The sequence below is a fragment of the Amphibalanus amphitrite genome, unplaced genomic scaffold (genome assembly GCF_019059575.1).
Source record: "Amphibalanus amphitrite isolate SeventyFive unplaced genomic scaffold, NRLGWU_Aamphi_draft 001624F_arrow, whole genome shotgun sequence".
Classification (NCBI taxonomy): Eukaryota; Metazoa; Arthropoda; class Thecostraca; order Balanomorpha; family Balanidae; genus Amphibalanus; species Amphibalanus amphitrite.
In genome coordinates, this window is record NW_024883117.1 from 67,328 (window position 1) to 80,000 (window position 12,673).

At 47.2% G+C, this 12,673-nt stretch overlaps 2 protein-coding genes across 3 annotated transcripts in view; both read left to right on the forward strand.

The window, feature by feature from the left end:
- Positions 1-12,673, forward strand: part of LOC122374237 (dynein regulatory complex protein 11-like) — a 50,374-nt gene that overhangs the window by 4,429 nt on the left and 33,272 nt on the right. The gene's annotated exons all lie outside the window — the stretch shown is intronic.
- On the forward strand, positions 4,735-5,541 carry LOC122374238. The gene is made up of 2 exons (XM_043352859.1): positions 4,735-4,938; positions 5,029-5,541. The coding sequence occupies exons 1-2, from the start codon at positions 4,789-4,791 to the stop codon at positions 5,266-5,268; spliced, it is 390 nt and encodes a 129-aa protein (XP_043208794.1). The 5' UTR covers positions 4,735-4,788; the 3' UTR covers positions 5,269-5,541.

Consider the following 12,673-nt stretch of genomic DNA (forward strand, 5'->3'; position numbering starts at 1 on the left):
ACAGTATACATTCAGGTGCTTCATTATACTGCCATCTAGCGACAAAACTGTAACCATCCGGCACAGTATAACTTCGGGCGCCGTAGGCTGCTGCCACCTAGTGGCAGAACTATAACCATGCGGCACAGTATAACTTCAGGCGTTATATTATGCTGCCATCTAGCGGTAGAACTATAGACATGCGGCACAGCATAACTTCAGGCGCTACATTACAGGGTGTCCGGAAATTATTTGCCCCTCCATCACCTCGCCGCCATAATTAATAAACAAAAAGCCCCCTGGTCAAGGTTTATTCATACCAATTAATCCCCTGCCCTGTCCCCATTCCCTCATCCGCTTTGGTATTCCATGGATCAAGATGTCCAGAGTATCCGCGCTGATGTTCAGCTTCAGGCACACCTTTCACAGGTTCCTCTAAAGTCCGTTTTCTGTGGGAGCTGGTTCAACCTTGATGAGCTCCTTCTTTATGATTCCCCATGAGGTTTCGATTGGGATTAGGACAGAGGATTATATTTGACTTCCTACTTCATTCCAGTTTTCACCGTAATTTCAGCGCGATGACGCTTTGTCAAAGAGTTTCTTTCGTCGTGGTAGACACCACGTTTAGGTGCGAGTCACGCCTGCCAAACACATGCCCCTGGCGCCTCACAAGTGTCAAGGTCAGGTGACTGGGTTAAGTCATGTGGCTAACGGACAGCTGTGGATAGCCTGAGGCATGGTCTTAGCAAATTTTCAACAGTTCTTAAAGCGCACGGTGGGATTATAGCTGAATGAACAGGGGGCAAATAATTTCCGGACACCCTGTATGCTGTCATACCCTTCTAGGCGGTGGGGGGGGGCATTTTTTGCCCCTCCCTTTGTTTTTTTTTCGATATATCTCCAGAACCGCTGCGCCGATCGTCACCAAACTTTCAGTACCCTCCCGTGAATAGCTATTGCACATTGTGACCAAAACTTTTTCCGAAGGCTATGATAGGCGGGCCGCTAATGACGTCAGAGACATTAAGGGTGTAGAATTATCAGAGCTATAAGACTGCTATTTCGAAACTTTGATTTTTTTATTTAGACCCCCCTTAAAAAAAATGTTGGAGGCAAAAAAAAATCCCAAACGTTTTGCCAATTTCGAAAAAAAAAACGGAATAAATGTGATAGTCCCTACCGTCTTCCATCTACATACACCTAATTTGAGATCGATGATTCCTTTTTGGCCAAGTTATAGCGAAAAAACTGTTCAAAATTGATGGCGTCAAAATTTCAAACTCAATGTTTAGCAATTATTGACCACGAAGCGCAAAACAAAGACCACCATTAGACTCCCCGTGACAAGCGGCATCGAATCGATACCCATTTTATGCAAAATATCAATTTTAAAACTTGACCTTTTTGACCTGACATTTACCTGACCTCTACCAGGAAGTGATCTAAAGGAAGTGATCATTGTTGTATACGGATGACTTTGCCTATCAGTGGGAGGCCTTATCCCGTTGGCGATATACTGAATAAACAAACAAACAAACAAACCGTTTCTGATGGTCGTCAAACCAACACCATTGAGGTGGAAATGAAAAATCCGTCTCTGATGCTCATCATACCAACACCATTGAGTTGGAAATGAAAAATTGGCCACAAAACATGCATCGCACAGCCCTAGTAAAATTGGGTTCATCTGCTTGCTCATATTGGGTTCTTGGTAACCTGACCTCTGACCTTACCTGGTATCAGTGACCTCTATTAGCAACATATATACTAGGCTACTGACGCTCTATCGCTGATTTTCGATTAAATACGTTTTACTCGATGCTTTAGCGCATTCCCTAGAAGACCCGTGAACGGTGAAGCATTTTATCTTTGACCTGACCTGTGATGTCATCGGTGACCCCGAGTTCAATGAACTTAAAGTTCCTTTGACGAATTTGACAGGGCTATCGAACGTCGCTTGAATTTTGCGAATCCGTCCAGTAGTATCGGCGATACGAGGGGGGCAAAGTAGCCTCCCCACCAGGTTTCGCTGTAAACGGACCCCACCAGGGCGTGGGTTCAGGAAGTAGCTTTGATGCCCACGTAACATGCGACGAAGCTATCAGTGGTGGTTAAAATCCCCCTACGGATAGCCGGTAGGCGCCTACTGTTTGACCAGACCTGACCTGACCCGACATACCCCAAATGCATCTTTATCTGATCAAAAGTGGCATGCAATTTGTAATCAGGACACCTGGAAAAATTATGACAACCTCTTTTACAAAGTGCAAGAAGGTCCCGATTTTCCTGAGTTTTGCATCATTAACCTGACCTGGAAGTTCAACCAATGACGTAGGATCTTAAAATTGGGTATCATCAGCTTCCTTTCGTCACGGGCAACACGCTCGTTTTTTCGCGAAGCTCCAGCTCGAATAGGGGCAGAACAGCGGGGGGGAGGGGTATGTGTAACGAACCTCCTCCTCGAACGTTAGACGCTTTAAAAGGCCAATACGGGCGAGGGTCAACTTAATGTACCGGTTTTCGTGATCTGATGACCGGACCTAGAAGGTAACTTGGCCTTAACCCTCGCCGGCCGAGGGGGGGGGGCGGGTGCCGCCCCCCCCCCCCCATAGGGTTTTTTCGCGATAGCTCCGAACACGCTGGCGATAGAGAGCTGAAACTTGGCATACCTGACCTTTGATCCAAGCCGCATCTTTTGACACCAACCGCATTTTTGGGTCAGGTCAGGTCACTGACCTATGACGTCATAAGTGAACCTCTGCACGGTCTTCAGATGTCGCAACTTCGCAACGCCCTCACTGCCAGAGGAGATGTCACAGGGAAATGAAACTTGCAGGATCTAGTATCCATTATGAGTCTCACAACTTGTATATCTCGGATTTTTCCTAAAGGTCATATGAGGTCAGGTCATTTTCGTGACCTCACCATTATAAGTCAATGGGGAAAAATGAAAACTGCTATTCTGGCGCCGGGAACGATCTCCAACTATCTCAAGCACACAGAATCGTGATTTGATGCACTCCTTGCAAGGTTAGATGCGTCACTTTTGCAATGTTGACCTTGCGTGACGTCATTTATGACGTCATCAAGGTCATATTCGTTTTTCGTCAATAACTCTTGATCAAATTGAGCTAGCGAGCCGGGAAAGCCACCAATGGACTCAGGAAGACCTGCCGAATCGAATGATATGCGACATGACCCCTTTCGACCAACTTCGTGACCTGGGGGTGCTGACCTGACCTTGACCTGAGGTCAACACCCCAAGTTGACCTGACCCGGACAAAAAGTATATCATTCGACGCGCCTGAGCGAGACAAACACGATGCTGCCAAAATCGGCGCTCTGCGGCCGTTTTTTGCGAAGTTATTCACCAAAAACTGAACCGTACCTTGGGGCACTTGACCTGACCTCAGAGGTCACCAGTTGACCTAGGACCTTAAAATCGGGTACCAATCTCTGCGTCTCGTAACGGCGCACACGCTCGTTTTTTCCGCGACGCGCTAGCTCCACCAGGGGCGAAACGGCGAGGGGGGGGGGGTCGTACCCGCCCCCCCCCCCTCGGCCGGCGCGTATGTAGAAAACCAATAGGTCCGGCGAGGGTTAAAGATCCGAGAGAGACGCTCAGCACAAGGTCCTAAAGTCAATGCTATTAAAAAACCAACACGATTGGTTGGCCCGATCTTGACCCAATCCGTGACCTCGAAATTCAACTCAAGCAATTGCCGGGTTAAATGGCATCATGGCGTTTAAAGGCCGCCCCACACTGGACCTCGCATGCGGGTTGCGAGTTTTTGGGTTTTCGGGTTTCTTTAAAATTAAAGAATACACGATGTTGAGTGACCCACACTACCATGTAACAAGCGAGTCTGTATGTCTTCAGCATGCGAGCCAACTTGCACCGCATTCAAAAAGTTGAATTTGAGTCAACTTCCGATTTTCCTCGCTGCGAGGGCTGCGAGTTTTGGTGTGTTTGTTAAAGTCGAATTTTGGCTCGTTGTGCTGGTATTGCGATAGTATGCAATTTTCTGAGGGGCTTCACTGCATTCATGTGACCATAGAAGAATGGTCAAATCACTCCATGAATGAGTATTATACCCGCGAATCCAAAACCCGCAGGCTCGCACCCTGCATGCGAGGTCCAGTGTGGGGCGGCCTTGATGTTGATTGAATATGAAGTCTTGATAAAACCAATATCAAGCCAATACGGATTTGGCATTTGAACTTTTATAAATTGTTGCCTGTTGGTATTGCGTTTCCTCCCTAACATATAACATGTTCTTAATTACTTGAAGAGTTTGTCATCCCAAAGATTTCAAGCTTTGTCGTTTTTATTTTCCTGTAAATTTGCTATTGTGGTTTCTAAATGACCTGAAATTGCAATGACCTTGACCCTGGGAATCCAAATGATCTCGTTAGTCGGCTCATCAGTCGCTGCACACCGAAGGCGTTATTTTCACATTGAAATGCAATTTTGACGTTCACATCATTTAACATTATTTCATAAAATTATGTATTGATAATTGTATAAAGCAGTCTTTCTGTAACTTCATATCTCATTTCTATTGGAACCTTGAGCCTTCGGAATTCACGTTTATTCGGATGGAAGTAGCGCACCTGCGCTCACTCACAGAGCCCGAGAACGACATCCGATTCATTTCCGAACAATGGACGGACGGACAGGCCCGTCAGTGGAGACGCCCGCCGTCGTCACAGGGCGTCACAGAAACACCTGTTACCGGTCACAGTCGGGTATATAAAGGCCGTGCTGAACTTGGGAGGTCACCACTCATCAGCCACCGCCGTCCAGCCATGAAGACCATCCTGGTGATCGCCGCTCTGCTGGCCTGTGCCTCGGCCAAGCCGAGGTTTGACAATGGCCTGACCTGGGGCTCCGGCTCTGACAACGGCCAGGGCTGGGGCTCCTGGTCCGGTAACGGACTGGGATGGGGCTCCGGCTCCGACAACGGCCAGGGATGGGGCTCCTGGTCCGACAACGGCCAGGGATGGGGCTCCGGCTCTGACAACGGCCAGGGATGGGGCTCCGGCTCTGACAACGGTCAGGCCAACCGAGGCCTCACGCTGAGCCAGCTGTGCCAGGCGCTGCAGCTCATCAACAACGGCGTCCAGTGGCCGGCCTGCCAGGCGTCCTCGGGCTCTGCCGGCATCACGGCCGCCCAGAGGGGCGCGCTGACGCAGGCGTCGCTGTCGCAGCTGTGCCAGCAGCTGCAGGCCATCAACAACGACATCAACTGGCCCGCCTGCCAGCTCGCCACCGCCCTCGGCAAGTAGACAAAGAAGACTCCAGTAACACCGGCCGCACGTCATGAGAGTGGCTAGAAAGGCCACGGCGCGAGTGCGGAAAATTCCCTGATAACACAACACCCCTACTTTGATTATTTGCTTAGTTGTTTGGTATTATCTTTGTTTTGTGAGCAGTTACAGCACAGCGGACTCATTTAGTGTAGTCTTTTCAAGAACCTGTTTTGTTTTTGCCTTGTTACGAGAATTGTTACGAGGGTGTGTGATTTGTTTATGCAATATACCGTAAAATGATGACTGAAAGTGTTTTCTGCATTGATTTATCGAGGGATTTCTTTCATTTAATTCATATATTGTGGTTATAAGAATCAATACGGCAACGTAAAGCATAACTCGACTAACTGAACTATGAAAAATGTTACAGCTTAAGAGGGGAAATGTAACTTTGGGTGACAACACCATGAGAAGCCAATTTGACGGGGGAGATTTGTCCTTCACATACTGACTTTATGAATGAAGTCATTTTCAGATTAAAGGGAAACCAAAATTTTACTAAATATCAACCAAAACACAACGACAAAATTCCAGTAACGGAGCCAATTTGCTATAGAAATGGCTCGAATGTTTGAATCGACGGACGGATGAATGGACTAAGCAGAGCCTGCTGCACGCAGCCCCGTCCGTCCCCTAAGGTCAGACCAGTCAATGCTGGGTCGATGCCTGAGAATTAAGCCGCCGAACTTTAACTGTACCATTAAAGTTCAAGGGGGGGGGGGTAGAACCTCACGCCGTTTCGCCCCTATTGAGTTGGAGCGTGATTGGAAGAAGGAATGGGAATCTGCGAGACGCAACGACTGGTACTCGAATTTTAAGTCTCAGGCCAACCTACAACATCTGAGGTCAGGCTAAGTTACTTAAAGAAAGTTTTTTTTTGTAAGTGGCTTCTTAGGAAATGTTTTTAGATCTGTGACTTTACACACAGTGTTCTTCATGCTCAGGCGCTTCGAAAAATATACCTTTTGTCTAGGTGAGGTCAACTTAGGGCCTTGAGTTTGCCAAAGTCACTCAGGCCACGAAGCGAACGAGGTCATGTCGCATATCATTCGATTCGGCAGGTCTTTTCAGTGGCTTTCCCGACTCGGTAGCTCAATTTGATCATAAGCTATCGGCGAAAAACTCCGATGGCCTTAGTGACATGCAACGCCAACAACGCAAAAGGTAGACATTTGCTGCTCGCGCCGCCGGAGTGGACGGAGTGCCGCTTCACGCCATCGTCATCTGTTTTCCGGTGATAGGGCCACATCTCCTTCATCTCATCAACCGCTCCATCGTCACAGCTGTGTTCCCGGAAGCTTGGAAACTCGCCCGCGTCATCCCCATTCACAAATCAGGCGATCAGTCAGATCCCAGGAATTTCAGACCCATCTCCATACTGTCAGTGCTCTCTAAAATCCTGGAGAAGGTGGTGGCCATTCAGCTGATGTCTTATCTGATCGAGAACAACATTTTATCTCCTCACCAGTACGCTTATAGGCCGTCTCACTCAACTGGACACGCAATGCTCGACGCGGTAAACTGGATAGATAAACATGTCGATGATGGCCATGTCGTGTCGCTAGTCTCAATAGACCTCAGTAAGGCGTTTGACAGTGTGAACCACGCCCTCCTGCTGAATAAGCTGGAGTGGTATGGTGTTTCGTCTGCATGGTTTGCGAGCTACCTGTACAACCGCAGGCAGGTGGTTACTGGTGGTGGCTCCGACCCTCTCCACGTGTCCCACGGCGTAACCCAGGGATCCATCCTCGGTCCGATCCTGTTCCTCCTCGTGACCAACGACCTCTCCAGCTTCCTTACCCATGGCCGCTTATTATCCTACGCCGACGACACCCAGATCCTCGACCACTCCCCTCCCACTGTCGTCAGCCTATCCAGCCTCAAAACACGCGTCGAAGAATCCTTATCCGAACTCCAAACCTGGTTCCAGCAGAACAGCCTGAAGATGAACCCCAGAAAAACATCCTTTACTCTCGTTGGCACCAAACAAACCTTGGCAAAAACCCACGATTTCCACATCTCATCCGGCTTAACCATTCAGCCATCCAAAATCGTGAAAATCCTCGGAGTCCTTCTCGACCAGCAGCTGACCTGGCAACCCCATATTGACGCAGTCGTTCGGCGGTGCAACGCCATCACCATATCACTCTTCAAAGTGCGTCATCATCTCACTCCTGAAGTACGTAAGCTGCTGGTCGAAACACATGTCCTTCCCCACATTCATTACTGCCTGTCCGTTTGGGGAGGAGCCGCCCAGTGCCACCTCCAACGAGTTCAAAAGTCTGAACCTTGCGGCCAGAATGGTGTCTGGGGTGCGCCGCTCAGAGCACATCTCGCCCGCCCACACTTGCGGCACTAGGCTGGCACAGAGTGGACGACATGGTACGCACGCACGACCGTGCCCTAGTGGCGCGAGCAGTGAACGGATGAAACATTTGGAAGGTTACTGAGTCTCGTAAGCTTAAATTCCCTGTGAAAGATCCCTTGGTAGTTGGTATTGAGGGCGTTTCGAAGTTGCGACATTTTAGGACCGTGCAGAGGTTTACTTATGGCATTATAGGTCACTGAGGCCTGACATGACCCGAAAATGCGGGTGATGTCACAAAATTATACCCAGTTTAAATCAACGGCCAGGCTTGCCAACTTTCACCTCTCTATGGCCGGCGCGTTCCGAGCAATCGTGAGGAAACCGTCAGGGTGCGGCACCAGCCCCCCCCCCTCACCCTTGCCCGGCGAAGGTTGAAATGCTTTTCTTTCATATTTAGCAATGACATCTGGTAAGATATAATGACACCGGTGCTGCCAAGTGCGTATTCCAGTCAGCGAAACGATTCCTGGTTCCGTCAATATGCGATGGACTGTAATGTGTAAAAAAACATATTGCATTTAATAGCGACTTCATGTAGCTTAACTTCCCGACCAGTCGGTTGAACATTCCCGATTGCATGGTGAATATTCGCCGTGCACTTTCATAGCAACCCGAGCGAGCCATTGGTGTTAGATTTGACTCAAATGCTTTTCTGCATAGGGAACCCCTGTGTAATTTATAATGTAGGTACTCGTATGTATGTACAGTCACCAGCAGTTGCTACCCATCACCCCCGGACAGCGGGGGAGCAAGCTACCACCGCCCCTGCGAGACTAGCGCCGCCATGCGCCAAGAAGTGGAAACACCACGTGACTGAGGCCACGTGAGGGCAGGGTCACGTGATGGAGGGGCGGAGCATAGTAGCTTTTGCGCCCGACACTAACTGAAATGCGGCGCTGTGATTGGGCGCCTTAGCATGAATGAAGCCCCGGCGCCAGGATCAGCCGTTCGCCTTATATGGAAAGTGAGCCTTTGCGTTTCACTGTTCTGTATTGGTTTGAGAGCCACGGCACCATACGAATTGTGAGCCCCTTTGAACGGGTCACCGCCCGAGGCACTGAGGCGACGGCTGTGCCGGGCAAAGTCTCGCCTGGTGGGAGAGGTGGGCCAGGGAAAGTGCGATCGAGCAGCCACTGGGACGTGGATTGGTATTATCCAACCGCGACAAACGATGTCAGCAGCCTCTTCTCGTGTCATAGACAGTGTCTATGACACGAAAAGCTAGACAGACAACGTGGGCAGATCCCAATCAAAAGCTAATAAACGATCCAGTTAAGACGTTGGCGAGGTAGCCAGACCAAATAAAAAGTTGTTAATTCGAATTTGGTTGACAAAATGACATACAAGCCCGCTGTGATGGACCAAAAAAGGAGCTGAACAGTTCATACAACTTCTAAAAAGCTCAACGGTTTAAAAATTCAAAAGTTAAATGTTAAAATTCAGCCTGCATATTTAAACTCTGGTCCGGCGCTGGCAGGAAGCTTATATTGCCACTTGCAATTCCACTACGTTGTAATATAACCAAGAGTTCTGTGAGAGCTGCGACTGAAAGCCCCGTTGAGGGGGAGGGCGGCGCGAAACGGCCCCCTCTCTCCTTTTCAGTCGATATCTCCTAAAGTATAGCAAATTTCGCCACCAAACTTTCAAGACTCCGGCCGGGCATCATTTTTACACCTTGTGACCAAATTTTTCCAGAGCTCTTATGAAAGGTTAGTCACAAATGACGTCAGAGTGATGCCATGTTCTGTCATTTCCGACCCAATAAAAGGTTTAGCGGAAAGAGCTGTCACGCTTACAGTTTTGAAGATAACGAAAAATATTCAAGATCAAAAAAATGTAAAATAAACAGCGCTACCAAACTGCTAACTCTTATTTCCAAACAAAAATTGATTTGACCATCAAAACTATAGAAGTATAACACCCCGAAAATGTCAACAACTTTCAAAATTAAAACTGAAATATATGTTATTAAACTATCTGCTCTAGATATGCCAAACTTAAACTCGATAGCTCCATTTTTAGCAAAGTTATGGCAAAAAACTACTCAAAATTTATTACGTAAAATTTTCAAATTCAATTTTTAGCCGTCACAGAACACACAAAGCAAGCCAAAGGCCACCATTAGATTTCCTGTGATGAGCTGCATCGAATAGATGCCCTTTTATGTAAAATATCAACTTTGAAATTTGACCTTCTTTGACCTGACCTTGACCTGACCTCCGCCAGAATTAATCTAAACTGGCCCCAATGGCTGTCTAGCTCACACCATTGAATTTTAAATGTAAAATTGGCCATAAAACATGTATCACACGACCCTAGCATAGTTGGGTTCATATTGTGACCCTTTTAGTGACCTGACCTCTGTGAACTGACCTGGCATCAATGACCTCTTTAGGCAACATATGTATTAGACAACCAACGCTTCATCGATGTTTTTCGATAACATGCCTTTTATTTGATGTGTTAACTGACTGTAACGCATTCCTTAGACTAAATCGGTGAAAAAATGCGACCTTTGACCTGACTTGTGACGTCATGGGTTGCACCTAGGTCAACGAAACCTGGTAACAAGGTAGTTCCCTGGTGGGGCTATCGAATGCTCTTTGAATGTTTAAAATCGGTCGGTAACTTTCCGAGATCTCAGGTGGAGGGCGAAACGGCTGCACCACCCGATCAGGTGGTAGGGTCCGCCAATAGCCCAAGGGGGCGCGGAATATTTATTCACTCATACAGTGTCATTTATTTTGAGAACACCTTTCTCACGCCATGACATGGTCCTCTCGTAATAGAACGAGATGAGGAGTGTTTTCACGCCTCCTTATGCACGGCTCTAAGTGTCATTGAGCTATCAACTGTCAGCGGTTTTCAGACAATGAAGTTCTTAGTTCTTACTGAATCCAATTTTATTTCAAACGATTGTCACTGTGCTAGTTTTCTTCTTATACGTTTTTGAAAAAGCGCCGAAGAAGTCTTTGATAGACGAAACCGGTCCGCTTATTCTTTTTCTAATTGTTTTTTGAATATATTCGTAGACTACTGGCTCTTTACTACAAAATTTGAGAATGTTTGGTATTACTTTGACCCGAACGATGTGCAGCTGAATTTTCCCTCTTGAATGATTATGGACAGCTCGCGAAATTAACTTCAACCTAAACTACCGACAAGCAGAAGAAAATCCGATACAAGCCTACCTCAATCCTCTCACCTTATTCAACCGTTGAAACGTTAAAGGTAGTGTGCCACCTTTGAAAGATTTCCCATTTTATTTTTCCTAGGATAAGAAGCTTCTGTTTTTACCTAATATCGCAAAAAAATCAAAAATGGGCCTGGAATAGTGCCTTTTTCGCCTAAAAGTTTTTCGGTTTTTAGATATGTATAACAACTGTAGTGGGCTCACCTGCAAACAGGCGTCGGGCAACAATCGCGAATGCGGCGCACTTGTGACAATAAGCAAAGGTCATTATAGTGTTACGACCATACGACGTACGGGAATGAGTTATCAGCTGTCTAATCGTAGACAACACAATGTCGAGCCTTAACCCGCGCCCAGCTGGGGGTCCTGGATTTCCACGCCCTGCTGGGGGGGGGGGGTGTTTGAACACCCCCCCCCCCTTGTAACTCGGCTCCTGGGCCACGTAGCGATACGCGGAAGGCGGCGTTCGAAAGAGCGTAAAAAATAATGACGAAATCACTTCGGTCAATTTTTTGATCAGGTCAAAGGTCAGGTCACCAGAGGTCATTGAAGGCAAAATTTCGTCGATTTCCAGGTCGAATGTCGAAAATTTCCAAGAAGCTAACGCATAACTCGGGAACCAATAGAGCTACAGCGCCGCGGAAAAGCGCATTCGATAGCCCTAATAACGCCCTTTCTGAGTAATCCTCTCAGATTTGACCTAACGTCAACGGTTTTGCCTGCAGGGGGCAAAAACTGCAAAAATAGCCGATTTTTTCGGAAATAGTTTTTCTGCAATAACTTTTGATCAAAGCCTTGTACGAGCTTACTTTCACCGGCATCGTGTTCCTCTCGTCAAGACGCATCGAATGAACTATAACTTGACCTTGAAAGGTCAACTTGAAAATTTGACCTCAGGTCAAGGTCATGACCTGACCTGAAAGGGTCATGTTGCATATTAGTCGATCCGTATCGTCGAGCTGAACACATCTAAGGCGTTTTCATCGCTCTAGCATGCCTCTATTAAAAGTTATTTGCGAAAAACTGTTAGATACCATTCGTGACCTAAGATGACCTCAGGGCATAAACAAGGGTCACGGACACCATTTTCATGTTAAGTGTGTCTAAACCACTTGTAATTCGGTGTTTGGGAGTGTTTATAATGTCTTTCGTCCAAAAGAGGCGCATTTCAATTTTCTCCCATTGACTTATAATGGGGAGGTCGCAAAATTGACCTGACCTTAGGTCATCGATATCAAAATTCTGAGATATACATTTTGTACATGCTATTGCTCTTAGCAATCGCTGAAAGTTTCAAAGCGATCGGTCCCTCGGTGTAGCTATGGCAGACATTGAAACTTTTTATGAGGTGAGGTCACTTCAAGTGACCTGGTGACCTGACCTTGAATGACCTTGGTCTGAAATTTCCACAACATGTGTAGAATTGATGTATGATAAGGTGTACCAAAAACGGCGGCGCTCCGCGCCGCCGTTTTTGAGATATTTGCGAAAAACTACAAGGGGGGTGTTCAAACACCCCCCCCCAGCAGGGCGCGGGTTAAACTGTAAGCCCGTATTGGTATTGTTTCTTTTATTTGGCTGTCGAACATTATTTATGGTTTGAAATATGATTTTATGTAAAATAATTGATATGAAAAAGCCGTCTTATAAGTTATGACCCCATTTCACCACACGCAAGTGGCAGAAATGACAATGATCAGCTGACGCATTTTTCTTGGCCGAAGTCAAAGCGCGCGGCCCGACGCACCACGCGTATTTGGAAATTCCGACCTCGACGAGCATCAGAAGCCACCTAACAGGCGTGTTCGAAACCGCAGGAG

What these genes read in the sequence shown, in the direction of transcription:
- LOC122374238 (XM_043352859.1), top strand. Translation starts at nt 4,789, where the DNA reads ATGAAGACCATCCTGGTGATCGCCGCTCTGCTGGCCTGTGCCTCGGCC. An exon ending in TGGGATGGGGCTCCGGCTCC is followed by an intron (nt 4,939 to 5,028) that starts GACAACGGCCAG and finishes GGCTCCGGCTCT; the next exon opens with GACAACGGTCAGGCCAACCG.